This window comes from Phallusia mammillata, chromosome 8 (genome assembly GCF_965637545.1).
Source record: "Phallusia mammillata chromosome 8, kaPhaMamm4.hap1.1, whole genome shotgun sequence".
NCBI lineage: Eukaryota > Metazoa > Chordata > Ascidiacea > Phlebobranchia > Ascidiidae > Phallusia > Phallusia mammillata.
In genome coordinates this window covers 17,204,384-17,228,977 of record NC_137259.1, presented here as the reverse complement: position 1 = coordinate 17,228,977, position 24,594 = coordinate 17,204,384, and the positions used below count along the sequence as shown (strand labels likewise).

Here is a 24,594-nt window from a genome sequence, read left to right as displayed (position 1 = left end):
CTTGAAACATATAAGAAACGAAAAAAAGCAAATACATTTTAAGTTTTTAACTACAAACTCTGTGACCCATTCATGGACATTTAACAATTACGCCACAAACGTTCGCCACACTGACATAAAGTTTGATTTATGAGCCTGGCAAAGTATAATAAACTAAAACAATTTCTTTTTAGTCATATATATATTTAAAGTTTAAACATGTATTTCAAGTTTTGAAATTTAGTGATAAAAGAAATGTGCTATAAGTATAGAAACAAAAAATTTTAAACTGTCATAGCTTAAAGTACACATGTATTGGAAAACGTGAACGACCTCTTAAGCAATTTTTAAGCAAATAACAAATGCTTTCCGAAAGACAAAAATATTTCCAAAAGACAAAAAACAAAGCACTGGGTTTGGCTGTTAAAACAACTTTCATTTTTGATAAGGTTAAAAGTTTAAAAATTGTGAACACTGTGATAACCCTAAATTCTATTGACCCACAAACTGATTTTCAGTAATAAACAAAAGTGTTCCTTTGCCTCAAAATCAAAGTTTTCAAACCTTTACTTGTGATGCTGTTACTGAAACACAAACTGTTACAAATTAACAAATACATTTTGCTGAAAGTTCAAAAACAAACAGGAGAAACTTACAATTTTAAAAACTTCGCATCTAAATTCTAAACTAGTATTTCCGAAAACCCGACGGCAAGTGACGTCACTTGCTCGTACTTTTACATATCACGCAAAAGTACTGTAAGTTGTCTATGAGTATGAACTTAAATAAATAAACTTGCTGCGTTAATTAGGTGTCATCTCGTACTTTTGCAGGACCCTTTCCTTCCATAGCAGGCGTTTAATTGCATCGCTTATTTAATGATAATTAAGCTGACTGGTTCTGATATAGAAGTAACTATTGCTTAGGCATTATTATTCCTGCGTTAATTGAGGAGGAATATTTTAAACTAAAATGAACTCCCACGCGTTTAACCCGCGTAAAAAGTCAACTGATGTTATTTGACGTTCACTGTTACGACCATGTGTATCAGTGCACGGTAATGCAATTTTGTGACGCCTAAAACGACACATTACCTCAACACAAAACCCGATTCGGGGCCCTGACAAGAGAAATACAAAACGCTTGTTTCTATGTCTGTTGTCCAAAAACGTTTCTGATCTTGGCCGTCGTCCTATATTTTGCTTTTAAGAAAAACAGCAAATTACTATAAATATACTTTTTGATAGGCATGTAGCAATCAACCTGAGTGACAACACGTACTGGTTTACCCCAGAAAAGCAAACAAAATAGCCTTAAACGCAACTTAACTGTGACTCTTGCACAATAAATCTGTTGAAACTAAACATTTCTTCCACATGCTTGTGGGGTAAATAAAAGTGAGCAAATATTATGTTGGGTATGAAATTAAGGGCGACGTGGAAATGATTTAAAAAAAAAACTGAGTTGTGTTAACCAGATAAGCAACTTGATGATTTTTGTACTTAGGCCTACCTACCACACAAGAAAAAAAATTTTAAAACGCCCATGATAAGCATGCCGTTTTTACCAAAAAATACCGTGTTTCGTTATGTGGTCTTACATTCTCATTAACATGCACCCACACTGGATGCTGCAAACCTTCTGCTAAGAGCGATGTAAAAATAGACTGTGGGAGGATATTTTTTTTGTTTTTTTACTAATGATTGGTTCCCGGGTCCCGGCTTGTAAGTTTGTGGTCGCATAAAAAATATTAGCATTTTTCCCGGGTTTGCGAAAGGCTCCATCTAATTTTTACTAACTTACTAGGCAATGTCAGACAAATAAATAGCCAATTGACTTGCTTGTATTTCTACATTGCGCAAGAAGGATAAGTTTTTCGCACAATGTTAGCTAACCGGTCATAAAAAAAAACAATATCGAGTCCATATGATATTTGTTAAAATATGTGCACGCAACAAACGTATCAAAAATTTAGGAAAGGGGTAATATATTGTGGATGGTTTTCCACTAGTGACTTTGTATCAAAAACCTTTAATTTATCACATATGATATTTGAAAGACTAGCCTACGTATGTACAAGCACGACAAAAAGGCGGAAAAACCACCAAATGCTCTACCATGAAACGCGTGTATATAAAAGGTAGTACAATAAAATCACAAAAGAGCGAACGTTGTTATTGTTGCTTATACAATACATTTAATCAAAGGCATACAGCCATACACAAAGAGTTGGGCATGTCGCCTATAGCAAAGTTAGGTTTGGTGGTAAGGCTCCAATACACGCTAGTTTGTCACAGGTTGTATGCATCGTTGGCACTTTTTTCCAGTCTCCTTAAGTGTTATGACATCGTAGGAAACGTGGCAATTTTCGCAGCGTTCTTGCCTCAAAATGCGAACATGAATCGCTTCTGCCCCGTTGTACGTATGAAATCCAAGATAAAACTCAACTTTGGTCTTTTGTGTTGCGTGAATTTTTGCTAACCCATACTTTTTTGGATTGAAGTACACTTTGACTGTACATTGTGTATTCGGCCCCAACGAATCCACTGCAATGTGTCCGATTGACTCTTGTAGGACGTTGATAATACTTCCAGTCCAGACTTGTAGCTTCTTTAAAGCATCCTGGCTACTCCACAAAGCGTCGTGCCATTGCGTAAGTTTCCGTACAGTGACCTCGTGGTTGTCGTTTATTGCCTCCAATGTTTTGTCCTTGCCAGTGATATGGCCTTTTCGCATGCACTTGAGCGTTTCTTCTGACTTTTTGAGGTAGCTTCCTTTCTTGTCTACGTCGCTACCGAAAAGAGCAAGCATAAAATTCAGCACGTAAATGTAAAAGCTTGCCAGGTCGTGTTGCTTTCTAGCTTCCCACTGTTCAACCAGTTTTAGCACATCCTCAAATTTGTATACATTCTGTACGCCGGCGTAGCGTATGTATTTGAGCAGAATCATCATATCGACAGCAATGGACACAGACACACTGGGGTGTGACAAAATGTCGTTAATCAGCCGTTCACTAAGCTCCACTATTTCTCTTGCAGTAGATGCAGGATCGAAACAACCATCTTGGGAACCCACTTGTTTTTTAAGACTATTGATCTTGTAGGTTATATGGCTTCTTGCCAGGTTTACGCTGAGGTGAAGATCTTGTGTAAGCTCATACCTTGGTTTTAGATTCATGAAGACTTTTGTGTAAGTTTTGTAGTTTTCCGTATAGTTGCACCTTGCCAATTCCTTCTCATTGGAGTAGAACTTACATTTGTTAAAAAGTTGATAACACGTGGAGTACGATTGGCCAACGAACTCCGCTGTTTCAATTGGACATGTGTCAAGGGTTTCCAAAACGGATTGAGCGCAGGTATCGAATTTTTTACGGACGTGCTGAGCTATCAGGAGGCGCGCCTTTATTTCACCCATGTAACTGTATGACAATTTAGACCTTGCAATCATCCTGGATTGGCGAAAGTGGTCTACTGCTTTCTGAACATTCTTAGTTGCCTGGTCAAGTTGACTTTCCTGTTGACGTAGAAGATGTTTTGCGCTGTAAATGTACCCGTACCCAAACATGTTGTGTGTGCGAGCTAATTCCAGGGTTTGGGATTGGGAACACGACTCTATTGCAGCATTCAGGGATCTTTCAGCTTTTTCAAACTGCCCCTTGCTGCTATAGAATCTTCCAAGGTGGGCGTGGAAGTTCCCATTTTTAGGGAAGGCTTCTGTCAAGGCCTCAAGAACATCGATTCGATCTTTATCGGCTGGTACATCATTGAGAAATCGGGAATAGCTACTCTTCTGTGCCTCACCATCGATAAATGTGTAGTCACGTCTTATTATCATACCTGTTAAAGTCTCGACAAGTAAAGGTGAGTGCCTTGATCCATCAACATTTTGAAGTTCTTTGATAAAATCAATCATAAGCTTGTGTAATCCCTTGGCAGCTTCGTTGGAAAGGTTGGCGGAAATTTCTAGTCCTCTGTAATGACCAGCAGGCAAAAGAACGTATTCGAGTATTTCCTTAGCTACCTCGTCGTAAATGATTTTCCATTCGCCATCGTTGATTAATGTGATGAATTGCTGTGCTCTATAGGGGATGTCAGTCCATTCAACGACTCCGTTTGTGCCTAATAAGCATTGAAAAGCATTTTTATGGATTCCTTGCTGACCATAGTGCAGCAAAAGCGACAAGTATGCTATGACTTTTTGCCAGGGAAGAATTTTCATACGTACAGTTCCCATGTACTCTTGGACGTATCGTTTTATGCCCTTGTAGTGTTCCCCAAAAGCTGTCAGGCCGAACTCGTACATCTGGAGCCCTGTTCGAACCGCCTGGCTTCCTAATTTCTCTAGAGCTGCTTGGTTGTTTTCTGGTACATACCTAACCAGCACTTTACAAATCTGTGTCGCTTCTTTGAATGTGACGACCCCGGCCAGGTTGACTAAATCACGGTTCGGCTCCAGTATGTTTCCACACGGGTCGTGGGTTCGTTGTACGTGGAGCACTATCAAGTTTAGGTGCAGACGTTTGCAATACGGCAGCAGTTCGCAACTACTGCCACCATCTTGAATGGCAATAATCGGCATCCGCGTCTTTTTGTACAAACTCTCCAAACGATCAATGGTTTCGACCACATTTACAGGAAGACTCAAAATGAGACACGGAGCAATAGACTTAAGCTTCCATATTAACTGTCGAAAGAACGTTGTGCCACCCCCACTTGGTGTGTGGTATACATTAAACACTTTTGGTTCGCATACCACGTTGATCAGATTCTGTAGGCACCTAATGGTTTCTTGCAGCATCTTTCTTTCCACAGCTATGTTTCCATGGTCTAAATCATCCCAGGTCACCAAACCGCCATGTAAGAACTCTGGTGTGGAATCGAAACGCTCTCTTTGGGTTGGTGTTGCTCTATGTTTTATCGGTATCAACTCGAATTGCTGACCGTACCAGGCCATTTTTGCCTCATCGATTTGTACAACACACTTTTCCCCGTCTTCTGTCCTTCCTGGGACACTTGGTGTTTCTTCATACGGCTCTTCCGGCATAATATACGAGATACAGGAAGCAACTTTATCCGGAGAAATAGTGATCACTGAATCTTGAAGGTCGTACTTTTTTACGATCTTGACAAGCTCGTCGTTATGTTGTTGCACGCAAAGAATTACTTCCACAGGAAACCCTTTGATGCCTTTAGTTTTGAAATTCTTTCGAACAACACGTAATATTTCTCTCAAATAATCGAGACTGTCTTCGTCCAAGTCATACCACATTACCAGAAATTTAGCTTTTAACGTAGGGAAGCAAAATGAAGCCGTTTGTTTCATCACTGTTTCCAAATCATCCTCTTGGTCCCATTCCATAAACTTTCCACCATGTACAGTACTTGGTTCTCCGACGTGGCCTTTCACAAACAGCCAATCGGTAGCCAATCTTTCCAAATCCTTCACTGGTTCGGAGAGAGTGGACAGAGTAAGGTGGCGCTTTTCAGACATAGCGATTTCAACATGGTTTAATAAACCTTCTTGTCGACTCTGGGGATCCAAATCGAAGACTCGGAGCCATGAAACCTTTCCGAACGATGCCAGGTCAAGCGTTGTAGGGAGTTTAGTGCTTATCAAAAAATGTGCAACTGCTTCATTTACGGCAACAGGTCTTTCCATTTGGTCAATCAATTCTTGCATACTTTTACCTTCTTCCGTAGAGTCTGCATTTTTACTTAACCAAAGTTTTGTTTTTTCTTTCCTTGCCGGATTGCAGATTTGACTTTGAAACGCAATCCTTTCTTCAACCCGATTTTTCCAGCTTTTGAAGATCATCTTTCCTTCGTCAGAGAGACGCATTGCTCGGTTTGCAAGCATTTGCAACAACGGATTGCCCTCCAAAAACTTCTTTTCCCCTCCCAGTTGCAGGTTGGCAAAGGAGCCGTACGTTTTGGTAAACTTTCGAATTACTGTCTTGCGAAGTGTTTCAATATCCGGATCTAAAAGTGATGCGATCAGAAGGGAACCATAGAGCTTTTGTTCCGACAAGTCATCACGACGTTCGAATTCTACACAAAAAACATTTTTATAGCAAGGTTAGATAAACCTAGCCCAAAAACGCGCTTGTTCCATCAACAAAAGGGACACCGCTACACTTTTAAAATGGTAATCTCTATTGTAAAATCATGTAGACCTATCATTTTTTGCCCTTTACGGTAATATCAGTTCAGTTAAAAGATGGAGAATAACAATGTAAACGTAAAAACGTCTGAAATTAATCCAACAGTCAATATCTGTGAAATCGGTTGCGTAACCAAGAAAACGTTATAGGCTTGACCAAGAAAGCACGACCACAAAAATCTACAAACAAGAGTTCTTCAGTAATTTGGGCTATAAAATGCACCAACCATGTTCCTTGAAGGTTTCAACATATTGTGTAATCTCCTTTGCGACTTTTGGGGCATCTGATGAAACTTTTATGTGCTGCTGCTTTTTCAGCAGTTCACAGTTGGCCTTCTCTTCTTCATAAAGTATTAAAGTTCTTCTGCTAAGCAAACCTTCAGGAGAGTAACCTTGGAGCGTACTTTGAAGCTCTTTACTGAATTGTTTGGTCAAAACCACAATGCTGTAAAATAGAGTGAATGTAATTGAAGACCCACATTTGTAAAATGTCAGTTTTTCAACATTTTACCTATGCTTTGCATGGCGTATGCTGGAAAGGAGGTTGAGGTGCTTACTTCTTCCGGCGATTAGGTAACCCCTTACGATCGAGTAATTAGCTTCCAAATGCTTCTCAATTTCGCTAAGATATTCCAAATCTTTATCATGGCCAATCAAGGCAATGTCACCATCTTCCAAACCAGACGAAGACGCCTCTAAAATTGACAACTTTTTTCAAGACTTGTTATCCAATATCGCCATTTTGCCCAGATTAAAATGACATTTTTTTAGTTTGACTATAATCTATAAATCGTATGAACACTGTACATATTGTGGTCCTACTGCTTCATTAAGTCGTTACCAGCTACAGTGTAGATATAAACTTCATTAAACCTTTTTTTACCTGATTGTTCATCACAGGCTGCTGCTTTTCCGTGGTCTACCTCCATTTTGTTTTACACCAACATTGTAAAGTTCATGCTGTAGGCTATTAGGCTAAATTACGTAACTTCAACGAATTTTGCTGTAAGAAAAAGTTTACTTTACTATTATTTGTGACAGTTTGAGTAACGTTATTTCTAGTCAAACATTTATACCAAAACTGTCAACTAAAATGTAGCAAATAACCTACTGACACAGCTAAGATAAACTTTAATGAAAACAATGTGTTTATTCCCATTGTTCTTGCAGCGTATTAGTGTATCTGTTATCTCAAAAGAAGCCGTTAATAGCCACTAGTCATGTCACTTCTTGTTACCTACCTGTCTGCTAGCAGTGACGCTTGACTTTGCTGTGCGTTACTGACGCGATGTATGCCTTTGTGCGTCGAAACTTTATTCCGTCACCAGGGTATTCCCCGAAGTATGGGGTGACATGAATGCCGTGAAGCAATCATGTGAAAAGTGTGTAAACAGCAAATTCTGATTCTGTTCATAACACCTCTACTTCGTTAGGATGAGGTGAGGTGATTTTTTGTTCGCCCCAACACCAACCTGAAATGTGCGGTCACACCCTACTACACATAGAAATATCAGATCAAAGTCTAACCTACTTATAATTTCTAATAAAAATTGTTACGTTCTACAAAAACTAGGTTACCTTTCACCTAACCAATTCTTTTTAAAAAAATCTTGTTACGTGTGGTTTTAACAATTGGAATTGGCTACATGTTACAAAGTAGGATTATTTCGAGATAACCCAACATCGTTGTTTCAACAAAAAAGCAGAAAACTGATCACGGCCTATAAACAGTACAATGATAACAAATACGCTGTCAACTCGCTGTTTAGATTTACTCGCATAAACCTAAAATTTGTTAATTGGGGTAAATTTTAATTAGCCTACCATCACATGAAACCCTCTGGCATAATGCAATAGCATTTGTGCACTGACATCACAAGTAAGAGAGACCAATGTAGGCTAAGTAAGTTTATTTCGCACAAAATATTCGAACTACAAAAACAAAATAAATTGAAAAGAAGAATGTGCGTGGTAGCGAAAGACTCTGTGGTCACCGTGTCAGCAAGTTGCTTATCTGGTTAACACAACTTCGTTTTTTGTGAAAATTAAATTTTTCCCACGTCGCCTTAATTTCATACAAAACTATTGCCCAATTTTATTTACACCAAAGCATGTGGTAAATTAACCCCGAGTTGAGAAACTCTACGTTACATCAGAGAAATACCCCAGTCCTATTAAATTCCATGATTTCCAAGTGCTTCCTGTGCGTAATTCAAACCAACTAAAGTTTCTTCCTTCAAGCGTGAAGCTCACAGACCAAAGTTATGCCCTGCTGCTCATCTAACAAAGTGAGGTGCGTACAACACGCAAAGCTATGGACCGACAAGAAATTTAGGGAGTGACAAGGCCACACTACAAATGTTATATTGTGCCAGAGTCACAGTCAAGTTGGGTTGAGTTTATTTCGCTTGGTGAAAGTTACGTTCATCCAGCGAGTACATAAATAAGTTTTAAATGTTAATGTTGTAGTTTAGTTTTGGTCGATTCAACAAGCACACCAGCTGCAAATTCAGATCGTTATATTATATATTTACACTTCATAATTCTTGATACTATAGTCACAAATAATGTTAGCTTACTAAACAATTTTCCGCAAACTACACAGCCCAGAATTGCTTAGTTGATTTTTGTGTTCATGACCAGCTCGTGAACGCGTATGAGACTGGTCACGGCTTCAAGCAGCCCAAGACGGGGAAACCCAGGTAGCTGTACACTTTTGTCAAACATAGCAACCTGAGCGCCACTGGCACAAGAGGTTCAGAGATTGCTGGTGTAGATCAGTATGTAACTGATAATAAGATTAGGTGTGTAAGATTTATTGTGTTTTTTTAATGGAAATGATGGTATAAAGGTTTAACGACGATGTAATTGTTGGTGTAACTGTAAATAAGAGTGTAATTACCAATCAGTAAAAAATAAGCAAAAATGTAAAAGCCTTACGTCACAAAGCAGTTTTCAAAAATAGAAGCTTGCAATGTACGTAGTTAGCATTAGGCCTATCCATAAATCTCTATATTCACAAAAACAAGTGAGCTAAAGTATAATATAAGGCAGGGGTGTGCAACCTTTTTCGTCGGTGGGCCATATAATCAATTTCGGACATCAAGCGAGGGCCACAAAATTTTTTTCATGTTCCGTATTTACACTTTTTTACCCTCCTGTTGGTGCGGCTTGCATTATAATATCATGTCGATATTATTTCCACACCCCTGCGTTTTTTTATTTTGCGTTTAAAATCAACGTTAAAATGTTAGGCACAAGTAAGTTTCGTCGCAACACTGCCATTCACAACAAAGTAATTGTTTACTAGGCAAAGAGGTATATTACGTCACATTCGGTATAGATACGCAATAAGCACCCAGTGCGAATAGAAGACCATAGGTCACGGTCAATTAAGTTCCATGCGCTAGTTTAGCTTATTCTTGTTCAAATAGCAACTTAGGAAATTCCGAACACTAGCGTGGATTTTTTTGTCAAAATGTGCATTTTGACTTGCTCTGAATCAGAGTGTTGTTGAGGGCCACACTAAACGGCTTGGCGGGCCGGATTGTGGCCCGCGGGCCGCGGGTTGCACATCCCTGATATAAGGCCTGTAAACAATGGATATTCCAAAATTGATCTTGATGATTAGTTGCGTGGGTAAATCAGCAGGGTTCATCATTGATAACAACCGGAAATATTTGTGCATGCTGGAACGTCATGCAGTAAAAGCACAGGTTTGACAATATATAGGCTTAGTGCATGTGTCTAGAAGGGAGTGAAAGAAAAATACATGGCCTTGAAACCGCTGCACCCAATTATTAATTATTACTCTAAATTGTACCGACAAAATAAGCAGCAATAACAACAACCAATATGTTAAACAGGATATAAAAGGTAAAAGACTAAATAGCCAGTAAATTTTTTTTGCAGTTCGTGCATAGTTTAAGCAGACACTAAACTTCAGCAGGAAAGGTTTATTCACTTGGACAGGTGTAATCAAATGTACTTAGTCTAACAGCGTAGGCGACATATAAGGCTGAGAAAATAGTTACTTAACCACCGACAATACAAGTTACGCAACATCTTGTTTTGTACATCAAACCGTGGTCGTTGGTAGCCTACTTGCTGGAAAAGAGTATGCTAGTTTTGCGTTACATTTAAAGCCTTTGACTTTACGCAATGAATACGCTTGCGATGTCAAATTATCTTGCTGCTTTACACAGGTATAACATTATTTGATTATAGTTTCATACAATAATGCCTTACATGTACTTGCCACCATCCAAAAACGTTGATTGGAAGTAGGAAAATAACTTGTAAATAGCCACTCGCCGTGGGACAAAGGAAACCATGGACAGTCAATCATGTACGTTTCTATGAATGTTTAACATTACATTAGTGTCTTTATTTTTATGATTGTTTTCATGTCGTGATGTAGTTTCATCCTCGGGTGTAAGCGACGGACATGTATCTATAATATGCAAGCAGGAAAAGTTCAAACACAAAATCGAGAGGGCATTGGAGGCAAAACATTATACAGTCGTTAATAGTTGCGTTCCAGGAAGAACAAAAATTAAAAATGCCATGTCTCTGGCAAGGCACGGAATGACAAGGTTAGATTACGTATATATTTTATGAGTTCAATTATATCAACAATACTCTTGCCATGCCGATTGGCCAAAAATGTCTTCGAAAGGCGTACTATAACTGTGACCAACAATTTGTATTTACATTCCCTTTGTCCAAAATTGGTAGCTGTTGACTTATACGAAGTGAATCTTAACAACAAACACAAAGGTTTTCATAGCGCTACGAAAAGGAACAGATAAAGTTTCATCTCAGCGCTAGGCGTGTACACACGGCCATGAGTGTACGTCTTTAACAAACTGTAAACCAGCCCTGTTACATGTTCAGAATCGTCATTTTTAAAACGAAGAAGCTCGACGATTTTCAGCAGGAGCTTGCTCCGTTGATTGGACCACCACATCTTCCATTTAGTTCAACCCTCATTCTGGTCGACCAAGCAGTAAATGCAAAACAAATTGACAGCTACCTGCGACAATTTCAACGACTTAAACTGGGAACAGATATCAATGAAATTGTCATGCAAATTTCATTGTACATAGAAACTGCATTCGAAGCAGGTAGATTAGATAACATGTTCATTTACGTTTGCAAGAAATCGCAGCTATTTAGCTGTGCAATTAAAACCTGCGGTCACATAACCAAACAAGTTTTTTAAAACTTTAGTCTGAAAACTTTTTAGTAATCTCTAACGTTTGTTTTTAGATTGGGTTTGCATTTGACTCCATAAAGAGATTTGTTTCATAAGGCTGTAAATTCTTTTTTACCAGAACTTCAAAAAACGACGGATATGGGAAAAAAGAACAAACTCTTTGCTGAGTTACTTCTTTGCTTCAGTTGTATGAAACACTACGCTCAAAACAGCATTTCCATTTCGGAGTTTGCTTCGACGTTTGAACGTTTGCACGGGGGCTTCAAACAGTTGCGGGTTGGCAGCCTGAAGACGTTTTTCACTAATTGCGCATACTTTTTAATGAATGGCGAAAATGTGTCACTGACAGAGGAAGGTCTTGCACGAGCAATCGAGAGCCTGAAAAGAATTAACGACACTTCAGCCGGAAGGTTAACCAAACCGCAGGTTGTTTTTGAAGAGCCGTTATCACAAATTCTAGGAGAAAGTTCAAACCAAAGTTCCAGCAGTTTTTCTTCGAGCCAAGAACCTGAATTTCAACCGTTACCCGCAAATGTCGACAACTGGGTGGAAGCTATAGATTTTGATAAACCTTATGAGCCCGCTGACTCCAGCCAATATCCTTCAACAGGAGATATTGGATCTTTTTACAAAACGTTGGATCTTGCTAATCCGTGTAATGCCTTTGTTTGTATTTGTAGCAAAGTCGAGTGTCACGACGAACTACCAAATGTTGCTAACATTCCCTGGCTGCACGTATTTGATTTTGACCCACAAAGTCGGGGACAAGGTCTTCTTGGTTCTGTTGAAGAAGCTGTTAAGGAACAACGGGACTTGACCATTTCTGTTCTCTCTGATGGTGTCCACCTCACGTCCGACAGAGCTACCAACTGGGTGTTTATGAAAGGAATGGAAGACAGAGCCGATACCTTGTTTGACGGCACCGCGTACAAATGGCAACAAACCTACCACACTGAAGTCCAAGACCAATGCAGCAGTCTTCTTAACTACTGCATTTTTAGTAAAAGAGCAGTTCTGCTCATACTTTGGAACCAGGAAGATGAAAACGAATCAAAGTGTTTGCAATACTTTCTGACACAATTTGATCGCATATTCAGTGAACGTTCTAATGCGCTGTCGTGGAAACCTATTCTTTGTGTTCCGTCTTTTCCAGAAAAGGGCACAGCTCTGGGGCAGATTGTTGCGGATTTGGAAATTTCCGATTCCCAGATTTTTGTGGTTGACCAACCAACGGTCCTAGACTGGCTAGCGCGCTGCCCACGTCCCCAAAAAGTTCAGCTAAACGGCGTGACCTTACCAAAACGGAATGAAGATAACAGCACCGGCGAAACACCGCTGTCAAAACAACAACTTGCTTGGTTTAGTCGGATTCTGGAGATAGTGCCTTCATCTGTGCATGACGTCACAGAGAAAAAGGTAGGGGAAGATTTTGTCAGAGGTGGAACTTTAAGCTGGGACGACATTACTATGAAGGAAGTTGCTGTTGAAAGACAAATACATAAAAGTATCTACCACCACATAAAGCACGAAGCCATTGACAAATGCAAATCAACGGTGATACGGATCTTTCACTCACCGGGTGGTGGAGGAACAACATTAGGCAGACAATTGTTGTGGTCTTTGAAACAATCAGCACCATGTTGCATGGTTGCTCCAATGGCCATTCTTCCCTTTCAGGGGCTGATTGAGCGGATTGAGGTCATGTGCAAATTGACAGAGCTTCCAGTCGTGATATTGGTTGACGGAAGAAACGAATTTGAAGTTGAAAGGTTGTATGCTGCCAATCGCCGATATGCGGTCATAATAATCCACGTACAACGGTTTTGCATTCGTATCAAACATGCTCAGCGGGTAAAAGGGGGAAGTTGCTATCTAGAGGGCAATGTTACCGAGTCAGAAGCACGCAAGTTAGCTGACGTATTTACTAAGTTTGCACCAAAAAATCATAAAGCGCTGCAATCTCTGTATCAGGACGTAGCAAATAGAAAAACCAACAGGGAAATGTTTGAGTTCGGGTTGGCCGCCTTCAACCACGAATTCAAGGGGGTTAGAAAATATGTGCAGGGATACATGGGAACACGCGGTGACGCACTAGAGCCATGGAAAAAGATTGTAGTTTACCTATCATTATTGATGTATTACGGTCAGTGCGGAATTCCGGGTCAGGTTTTTCGACGAATAATCCCGAACAGCGGAGAGTTCCTTTCTCTTGATGATTTGACGTTCGGAAACAAGTTTATTAATAACCATGGGGGTCACTGGAAAATCAACTACCACGCTGTAGCTAGAGAAGTCCTCGAGTTCGCTTTGACAAGAGGGACGCCATCTAACGAAAACACCCGGCAAGGAAGGCTGTCCACCAACGCACAAATGGGGTTACATACACTTGTGGTAGAATTTATAGGATATTTAAGATCAGTGGCTGGAAATAGTCAACCGGATAAGTTGTTAAATCCCTTGGCTTACATGGTGACAACACGAGACTACAGATATGTCGATGTTACAGATGGCACTGAGAAAAGATGTTTGCTATCCAGACTGCTCGAAGACGTTGGCGATGAAAACAACAAAATTCGCGTATTAGAGGAGTGTACGCAAGCATTTCCAGAGCACTCCGAATTCCATGCGCATCTTGGACGCCTATGTAGCATCTACAACCGTTTTGAAGAAGCCGAAAAATCGCTTACTAAGGCTCTTGAGCTTCACACAAACAAAAAATTTCAGTACAAAAACGATTTAAACCAAGATAGGAAAGACAACGTCCAAGGAAGACTTCACACGATGTTTGGATATTCATACTTGCGCAAAGTTGAACACCAAGGCAAAGGAGGGGACCGTGTGGGAGCGCTTGTATCAGCAAAAGAGGCTGTGCGTCACTTTGCGCAAGGGCTTCGCTATTCTGTGCACAACAGGTTGTACGGTTATTTAGGAGAGGTCAGAGTGCGCCTTATAATGGTGAAAATGTTTCAAGAGAAATACACAGTTGAAAAGGCGTTTAGCAGGCAAGTACAAGACGTCGATTTGCAACTTGCGGACTTTGTACAAGAATCCCACGCAGCTTGTGATCAGCTACTTGTCCAATGTCAACAGTACACGAGTCCTGAGGAGTTGCGCAGAAACAATCTGTACGCCAATTGCGCACAAAACTTTAATTCTTATTTTAAACACACCAAGGTTTCTCTGCAAGGATTCACGGACGGCTATTGCCTTAACGTAAGATTGATAAGAAGCAAGATTGCGGCCATTAAAATGAAGTCACGGAACGAAGTGAAGTATATGGATGACATAGAAACCAAAGAAGATATTCTCGAAGTCGTTAAACTTCTTAGTTCCACCACACTTAACATCATGTCAAATGATTACCGGGACGTTTTCGTTAGTGTCGAAATGCAAGAATGGCTTGATGCTATACGGCACAGATTGGTGCCAGACCAGTATGATCTTATTGATGTTCTGCATCGTGTGGAGCAATGGGAATCAAGAAACGAATTTGGATTTGCCACATTCTATCTATACGTGGTCAACTTTCTGCTAGCAGTCTATTCACAAGGTCAAAAGCTCAAAAAACACTACCTAGAAAGGTCAAGGGTTCTAGCCATGAAGCTGCGTTCACAGTATGACCAGCATCTTATAAAAAGCAAAGAGCTACTAGCAGACCACGACAAGTTGACAGTAAGAAAAATAATTTCAAGAAGGGGTATGGGTTCATGGAACAAAGAGAGAAACACCTGGAGTAGACAAAGCGTTACAACAAAACTTCGGGTCTGTACAGGAACCATAGTAAAATCGGATCGACCTCTGATCGGTTTTATATCATTGGATGTGGAAGATCCCATAAAAAATTGCCCAATCAAGATATACTTCTCACCAATAAAGTACGAATTGCATGGGCATCGGTACACGGAGAAAGCAACAAGAGTGGAGTTTTTTATTGCATTCAACACCAACAACGGGGTTGAGGCACAGTCAATCCAAAAGTTGAGAAAAAGGCGATGCAAAGTTTGCAAAGTTTCCACCGAGGTTATCACGTTAAATCAACCTGAAAATGGGAAATGTTCGAAATGCGGCCACATGTTTTGTCAGTGAACCGCATCGTGGTTTCGTAATTAGTGACATCAATCTTATATACAGGGTTGCCATCTTGAGCCTAAAATAAGGACAACTGAAAAAAGTTTCCATACGAAAGGAAACAAACGAACGCTTTCGAATAAAGCTTTCCATTTATAAGACCCGTGACATATCACACTCCATATTTTAGAAACAATTTGTTCTGGCAACTCCTTGTTCGTAGAAAACCTCTTGTGCATCTCACGAAAGCTAAGATCTAAGTTTACTTTCAATTGTAGCCTGGATTTGACTTAAAATTGTCGAAAATAAGACAAAATAAGGACGCAAGTCAAAAAGAAGGACATTTCTTAGAAATAAGGACGGTATGGCAACCCTGCTTATATAGTTAAGCACTATACACCATAAGTAGTGACCTATCAAGCGATGGCTATCGGCACGTACTAATCATTGTAAAAAAGTTTATGAATGTCACATATCGAGCAACTAAAATTATTTTTTGAAGAAACATTTTTTTTTGCTCTGGTTTAAAACCAAACCAAATTTAAACCAAACAAATTGTTGAACAAAATTGAATGAATCTTTCTTTGTACACTTATCATTTTGCCCGATATGTTATTAGGCTGTGTTGATGGATTGGAATGGTCTGTGCTTAGAGATTGCTACATTAGCATTTTGACTACGAACCAGCAGTTCTGACGTAGAATTAAGTATGATGTATATCACCGCCACTCTTATATCACTACGTTTGTATTTGTCCCATCTTGAATTGCGTGTTTTTATAGTTTCACTTATTATGCGTACACTAACGTTCTGTGGTAAAATTTACTAAAATACTTTAACGAAGTACCGAATTCATATTTAATCCTGAACCCCCTAGACTAAACTTTTTGTACATTCATAGGCCTACACAATGAACTTCGGTAATTTGAATCTATTTTTGTACTTTAAACTTGTTCCTTTAAACATCTGTTATTGTTGGCTTGCTTTGTTCGGATAATGTGGTGAAAATGTTTATGCGAAAGTAGAGTTTTTATGCATTTTTGCTTTGATGTAGAATGAAATGCCACTTGATGTATACTGTACAGGTATTCTACTTCAATTTTTTTTTCCAAAATTGCACTTCTTAAAAGAATGTATATCCGTAGATTTTTGTTTGTTTAGCCGTTGAGTAGCAATATAGCCCGAACATCAATATTTGGGGCTTTTTAGCGTTGAGCAAAGAACCCCTGGAATGGGAGGCTTTATTGTTTAACCGTTCCAAACTGTGTATGTACGCTATGGACTAGTTTAGAACGCTAGCAGGGTAATTGGTGAAGCGGTAGGGTCAAACGTAACAATCCCTAAATCGCAATGTTATGTCAAATTTTTTTTTGAGGGAGGAAAAGTTGGCCCCGTACAGAGAGCTGGCAAAAAAACTGCCATAGGACAATCAGGTTACAGCGACCGACAAAAACTGAAAAGCAACAATGTTGGCGAATAAGTGAAAATAAAAATTTACTCACGTTTGCACAGTTCAAGAACCCAATTTATGTGCAAGAGGGGGAATTATTTTGTGCGGTTATACTAATCTGAAACAAGCCACACAGGCACTGTCGTGCAATTTAAGGCCGGTGCACACACGGGGCGATGAATACGATTTTTGGTCGCAAGACCTAAAACTATATTGACGTGAAACTAAATCGCGGTTCCTTAAAAAGACCCTACAATATTGTGGCCGGGGTCTTTATTTCTGGTAAACCATGTATGATAGAACGTTGCAAAACTGTAGTAATTTCGGGGTGCAGAAAATTAAAAAAATATTATTTTTTAATAAAAAATGATAAATTTTGTGACAAATCACCCGGTACTGTTCAACAGCAACAAAACCAAACACTGTTGTGAAACTAAACCGAGATTTACTGCCTAAAATACCAAAAGCCTTCCATCATAAAGTTCTCCGGGAACGAGAAAGACCACAGTTTAATAAATAATTGGTGGCCTCAATCTAGATTTCGTCTAGGGTAGGCTACAGGCGAGGCAAATTTTTACTTTAGGGCAAAGGTTTTCAAACATTTTTACCTTTTTGTCATAACAGTCCATTCGCAATTTTCTAAAACAGTCGCGGTCCAAGCTAAATATGTTTATGAAACTGAATATACCTAAGCAAAACAAAACCAGTGGTTAACAACTAAAAGTTAATCTATTCTTCGCAAACGTTTTACCACAACAACATGCAGGATAAATTTTATATTAGTTTCATAAAATTCATTCACGTAAGAATGTTTCAAAGGCAATTTTTACGTCACAAATACGACTTAAACAATAATGAAATTTTGCTCGAACTAACGCCTATTTTGTTTAGTGCTACCATATCTGAGTGGACCAAATTCCCGACAATTTCAATAAATACCTTTTTGAAACCAAATTGGTGGCATATTGCGTTTCAGAGAAGCGTGTATCAAAGCGCGCAAAGACAACAGTAAACCTTTTGCAGAAATAAGGAAGAAACCAAGCAGTCGGTTTTAAAAATTAACGTAATGAGGGATTTGCCCCTTTGTGAAATTCGAAACATCCGGTTGGCTTTGATCAACCGGTATTGTATCTACAATATTACCACATACCTTAATGTAGGCCTAATTGAAAGTCGAACCTTGATGGATTGCCTTTCTTCAATGGGCGTCAGTCTTAGTATTTACAGACTCCAACAGTCTAAGAAATTCTCCGAATATGTTTTTTGTTCCAACTTGCTACAGAGCTGGAAATCACCCCGTTCTTTGCTGTCTTTAACATTGGTTTTATCCAATGCTTTCTGTCCAAACATAGAGCAACAGGCTATTGCCAATGTTTCTTTTATTTTTAATATTTGCCCTTATCTCATTCTTTGTCATTTGTAGAAAGCTTTGGCAAATAATTTTTTGACATGTGAAAATTTAGACAGGCCTGTATTTCCAATTCCACACTGCAGTAGACAAACTGATGCGGCGCTTGTAGTGTAAAGTAGAGGATATGTGGCATTCGTTACAATTCACCGGTAGTATGGAAAAAACGAACATTGCCCGGTTATACACTTAGTTTTTGTGTACTTGTGACGCGCGTGTGTAACGCAAAACTCGCTCTTTGTGTGCATGAAACGTGGCAAGCATTGCGAAGATTTGGATACCGAATTTTGAGTGCATCAGTGTTGCAACCAGAGGTTTTGCAATTTCCAACGAAAAGACAAACAACGACACAACAAACGACTTCACGTTGTTCCAAACATCTAAAGCAACGTTTTGTCTGGCGTGCACAATTACATGTTAATTCTATGTGAAATAATAAAATATACAACCTTGTACCAAAACTAGAGCCAAGGCTACTATTGAAGAAAAGTTCATTCAGCCGCTTAGCACAGAACCTTCGATACAAGGCATTAGACTAGCAAAAAAAAATTAAAAACGAACACAATCCTTCGCAGCGTATAGGCTAACTAATGTATTAGTAATCTAACCCAGTGGTTCTCAACCGCCGGTCCCGGTCCGCGTCAACTTTTCTGCCGTTCCGCCAAATATATTACAATTTTAAATCTCAACTGCAAAATGGTGTTGAAGGCTTGTCCATTGATTAAAGAAATAAAACACCCAGTTTTAAACTGATTTAGAATTTCTCACGTTCCGTAATTTGCAGCATTGTGACGTAAGACAAAGTTAAGAGTCTACTTTGGACTATGTCGTACGTCACAATGCTGTAAGTGTGCTGTAAGGTGCCAAAATGTTTAAACGTGAACTCATTCAAGGCCAGTTGTATGTGAACGCTGAAGACTTCTGAACGAAATTTACCCAAATATGATAGTAAGACGGAGTCAAGCAAAAGTATTATCAAGTTCTTTCAAAAGAAAACCAACAGTGAAAATCAAGTTAGTGGTACTGGTGAGGAAAGAGGAAGGACTAGCCCTACTACTTCAGTTAGTGGTGAGTTACTGGTGAGGACAGAGGATGAAACTAAACCTACCGCATCACATTTGCAACGGCTTAAAACGATCATACAATGTTGTTATGGATTGCGCAGAAACGAGCAAAAAGCGAAAAGGAAACTTCATAAGGCAGTACGATAATAAGTAGTTGGAGCACGGTTTCACTATTGCTCGTAGCAGTGAAACAGTACCACTTCCCATGTGCTTCGTCTGCGCCAAAATACTTTCAAACGACGCAATGGAACCAAGCTTAGGGACATTTTCACTCGCGGCATAGCAACCTCGTTGTAAAGCCTCTTGCGTATTTCAAAAGATCACTGAGCGAAACTGAAAGAACTGAAATGCTAAAGATGACGGCTGATAAAGCCAAGGAATCGAAATATTTCGCTATACAACTTGACGTATCTACAGACTTAAACAATTGTGCTATTCTTAATTGCTTTGTTCGGTATGAAAATGAAGGAAGTATCATTAAAGAATTTCTTTGTTGTCTTTAAACTACCTTGACGGGCGACCAGTTCACAAGTATTTCAGTCTTTTAATAATTATGTGCAAAAGCAACTTTGATAGTGGGGAAAATGTGTCGGTGTTTGTACGCGGTGCTGCTAACATGACTAAATATCATTCAGGTGTAACTGTGAAAATTAGAGAAGTGGCAAACAAAGATTTGCTGATCACACACTGCGTTCTTCACCGGGAAAGCTTATCTGCCGAAAACTGTCTCCTGAATTTAACGACGTTATGAACGGCGCAGTGAAGCGAACATATTCAGCCGCTTAAACGACCTTAACAGTCCTCTGTAAGGTACGCACACCAACATATCTACACTCCGTAACAAAACTGATGCTTTCAAAATGAAACTAGCAAGGAGTAGCAATACACAGAAAGACGATATCGATATGTTTCCAGTTTTTCAAGACTTCGTGACAAATGCTTCTGTTAACATAGGAGAGTTATTTGCTGTTATAAGTCAACGTATAAAAGAGCTAAGCGTCAGTTTTGACAAATATTTTCCAAAAACTGCAGATCCTCGAAAGGGAAACTTTTGGATCGTTAATCCTTCTGCAAATAATTTCAATTCATGCCATCTTAACGCGATCGAGAAAGAATCGCGGATCTAACTTTTCTGCGACCCCACATTGATGTCCAAGCATAAAGATTTGCCATTGTCACAATTTTGGATTTCGCATAAAAGTTTAGACAGGCACGTTTAAAGTTGTTCATGCGCCATACCCTTTTTCTGTTGCCGGTAGCTTCTTACTTCACCAGTACGTCCACTTCGTTTTCTTACAATTTCTGTTAATTACTTGCATCTATTATACAAAAGTTCAATTGAAATGTGCTACTAGGTCATGCATTTGATAGTTTGTTGATATTCAACAAGAACATATAAGTGGAGTTGGCAGTAGTATACAAAGCTTACAGTTCAGGCTGCCAGAGTTGGATGATGTATTGTAGAAAGTACACAGTGAACCCCTGGTTATGAGTAGTGATCGAGGTACAATTCAATGTAACAAGTAAGCGAAAGCAGTTGTTATGTCCCACCAGGTGTGATTTACGATTTGGCCAAAAAGATTACAAGATGCAGCTAGAGCATTTTTCCCAAAGATCCAAACCGATGTGCCACTTCACCACCACCATCGATATATTTTACGGTAATATTTCCCTTTCGCCCATGACCCCTGATCCTACTAGGACATGAACTTACCAGGTCCACTTTGGGGGTAACGTTGCTTGCAGTTGCCAAAAATTGTTCTCGTGGCGATTCAAACACACGGAATAACATGCATATAGCCTCTGAAGTTTGTTTACAACATTCGCACAACCACGGCAAACATAGACAGCCATCGTAAAAAGAGTGCCACGTACCACTAATGACTATTCACTTACTGTTGCTCACCATTTGTCATGTCACCATCAGTGAGACCTTTGTTAATAAGAAGGCTCTTGTTTTTATGTGTACAAAGTCGTATTCGTTCAAAACCACCTAATCCAAATATTTTGCTTTTGTTTTCTGTGTGTGTATGTATGTAACGCAATTCATATCGCTTCAAACAGTAGAAAATAGCCTACCTTCGGGGCGAAACTAAAGTTTTGCTCTAATACCAAGTCGAGCAAACAAACCCAATTTAAGTCATGCTCCATATATTTTACAAAGTTGTCAGTTTGCACATAGTCGGCTGGGTACACCTTATGGACATTCTGTCGCTTGTAACTTTACAATTGAAGAATAATTAAGAAGTGGCAATTCAGGTGTTCTGTAATGGAAAAAGGTGAGGGTGTGTTTAATTTATGTAGGTGACACAAAGTAACTTTTTTCTGAAAATTTGTTCATCATTAATCTTTTGGCAGAGCCCATTAACGAAAAGTAAATTGTACAAGAGTAACGGTAGGCTGTTTGTACGCAGGTATAGAAACACGCCAAACAAGTTCCAACTGGTTAGTGCGAAATCAAAAAAGTGAGCAGGTTGCGGATGTCGATAAACTAAAAAGTATTCTCCAAGGCATAACTCCTCAGCATGCTTTGTTTCTTGCAACAAGTCGCTTGGATACAAGAAATTGCTTATTTGAAGGCTTTGTAAGCATTCCTTGGTTGCGTGTGTTTGATTTTGATGTAACATGCTACAGGCGAGGCTTTTTGGGTGCGGTTAAGGTGAGAATCGAGAACCGCAGGAAGTTAGCTGTATCCACTCAAAATGGTTATCCATTGAAAATAACTAATGGCCAGACGAACTGGATTTTTATGAACGGTAATCAAAATGTACACAATCCAAGTATTCACAATAGTATGAAAGAATGGATGAAAAAAACCAACAAAAGATTTTTTAAAGTACTAAAAGAAAGTTTATAAACAAAACACGGATGGTTCCATTGTGGCTCATTCTGTGGTGCGACACAAACAGTTGCTTGTAAAGTTAATGTCATCGGTGACAAAATCAACAGAGGACAAGTTAGTAGTGTGTGTACCAAAAGGGTCACCACAGCGTGATAGCTTTGCTCAGTTCTTATCGGAACAAAACTTCGATGCTGAGCTGCTTGAAATTCCCCTAAACAAAGTATGCGACATTATGACACATATCGACCAAGTACATTGGATGTATCTTCCTCAAAAATGTGGAAAACAGATTTTGTTTGCCCAACCCTCTGAAAACTCTGAATATATTGGGCTGCTGCCTGTCAATCAAAACTACTATAAAAGTGCGATAAGTTCAGTTGGACCAGATTTTGTCCGAGGAAAACAAATTACTTGGGAAGAAATTGCATCACAAAAAGTTGCTGTAAAAAGGGAACTGGAAGACATCGTTGTCAATAAGATTAAGGAGTTGGCAGAAAAACGCACATACATAAAAGTACTAACTGTTCGGCATACACGGGCCAGTGGGGGGACCACGTTTGGTAAACAGGTTCTTTGGAAACTGCACACAAAATATCCTTGTGGGGTGTTGCAAAAGGATGATCTCATGGACACTGAAAATCTAGCAATACTTATCAATAACATTAGTGGGCAAACAGAACAGCGACTAGTGTTACTTATTGATAACGAGTCACTACCTGATGTCTATGATGTTTGCCATAAAACCATAGTACCTCCAATAGTGTTGTACATGCAACGTGTTGCTAAAGATGATCCTTCATCCGACCTACACATATCTGATTTGGTTACCAACACTGAAGCGGAAGCACTTTTCAGCAATTTCTCAAAAATGTCACCGAACAGTGAAAAAGTTCTAAGCAATCTGCGTGACGACGTAGTTTTGCATCACCGCGAACGACGACTATACGAGTTTGGCCTTGCTGCATTTTATCCCAATTTTGATAGTGTAACAAAATGGGTTGTGAGTAGACTTTCATCCTATACCGATGACGAAGCATACTGGAAGACGACTTTAGTGTATCTTTCACTTCTAAAGTATTTCGGAAACACAGGATTACAGGTCACAGCGCTAGGCAAGCTCCTACCTCAAAATGTTACAAACCCGAGCGATATTCCGTGTGCAAGTGACTTCATAGTTCAAGACTTCGATGCGATTTGGAAAATAACTCATCGCCCGGTTGCAAAAGAAATCTTGGAGTTTTATTATGGCGATTCACAAAGCACAACAAGCATTGGTGAAAGCACAGACCTTAGCTTTGCATTGAGAATGAATTTGGCAGATCTGTTTATTGATCTTATCAAATACTTAGGAAGCATTTGTTGTGATTCCAAAAAGTATGAATATTGTAGTGGTTCAAGCGCTAATCAGTACATTCGCTTATTTGTGGATGTTTTGATAAAGAGGGAATCAGTTTTAGTTGAAGAGGGTGAAATACGAGAGAAAAAAAAGTTTAAAACCGCAAAAGCAATGCGATTTGCACAGCCGCTGGAAATTTTTCAGGAACTTGTCACTGCATTTCCCAACTACCCGGAGTTCCGCGCACATCTTGGTAAACACTATTGCCGAATTCAGAAGTTTAAACAAGGGTACAAGGAGTACGACATTGCACTTGAATTGTGTACTGACTATACTATCGGAAGAAATCCAGCTTTTACGGGAAATAGTTTTGGGAGAATCCATCACATGTATGCCACCAGCATTCGGACAAATGTCCAACGAAAAATAAAACCCGACGAGTTTAACGACCCTGGTGACTACGACATATCCGACATTGTGGATTTGACAAACTTGTCTTGCAAGCACTTTTCTGACGCTTTTGAAAAAACTCACAGAAACAAAAGCATTCCTCTTATTGATGAAATCGAGCTGCGGTTGAAGATAGTAAAATATATTCAGACCACGAATGACACAGACGCACATAGTTGCATGTTCTGCCAAGAGTCGGAGTTGAAATGTAAAAGGCTGTTTGAGTTATACATGGATATCCAAGGCCATAAAAAGCACCAATTTCAACGCAGGATAGCTGAATGTCAAAATATGTACCAGCAGCTTTTTCCAATGTCCATATTTTAACTAAAGAACTGTACAGTTACCCCTGCACTTCACAAACCTGGAATGAAATAAGTCAGTTGCTATATGTATTCCTTATCAAACTATTTAACTGTGCTTGTTTACATAATGTCATATATGTTAGGTTAATTATGCTCTCCTGGTTCTGCGTTCTTACTTTTATATACTGTTCACATATTTTTTAGCTTATTTGACCTTTCTGAACTTGAACTTTCTTTCTTTTAGTTCCTTCAGTCACCTTTCCTTTGCAAGCTGTAAAGCAATGCAATAGCATGTTTTTTTTAAAAATTGATTGT

General features: G+C 39.3%; 3 protein-coding genes across 3 annotated transcripts; 2 read left to right on the top strand and 1 right to left on the bottom strand.

Annotated features, from left to right (window-relative positions):
• Positions 1-1,806: 1,806 nt before the first annotated feature.
• LOC145205254 (uncharacterized) lies at positions 1,807-7,139 on the bottom strand. The gene is made up of 4 exons (XM_080077929.1): positions 7,022-7,139; positions 6,650-6,833; positions 6,366-6,583; positions 1,807-6,026 (listed from the first exon to the last, which is right to left on the bottom strand). Exons 1-4 carry the CDS (start codon positions 7,065-7,067, stop codon positions 2,263-2,265), a joined length of 4,212 nt encoding a protein of 1,403 aa, XP_079934055.1. The 5' UTR covers positions 7,068-7,139; the 3' UTR covers positions 1,807-2,262.
• Positions 7,140-10,470: 3,331 nt separating this feature from the next.
• Positions 10,471-15,442, top strand: LOC145205604 (uncharacterized). The gene is made up of 4 exons (XM_080078337.1): positions 10,471-10,486; positions 10,559-10,733; positions 11,035-11,264; positions 11,475-15,442. Exons 1-4 carry the CDS (start codon positions 10,471-10,473, stop codon positions 15,440-15,442), a joined length of 4,389 nt encoding a protein of 1,462 aa, XP_079934463.1.
• A 6,828-nt stretch (positions 15,443-22,270) lies between these two features.
• On the top strand, positions 22,271-24,594 carry LOC145205603 (uncharacterized). The gene has a single exon (XM_080078335.1). It carries the CDS (start codon positions 22,271-22,273, stop codon positions 24,299-24,301), a length of 2,031 nt encoding a protein of 676 aa, XP_079934461.1. The 3' UTR covers positions 24,302-24,594.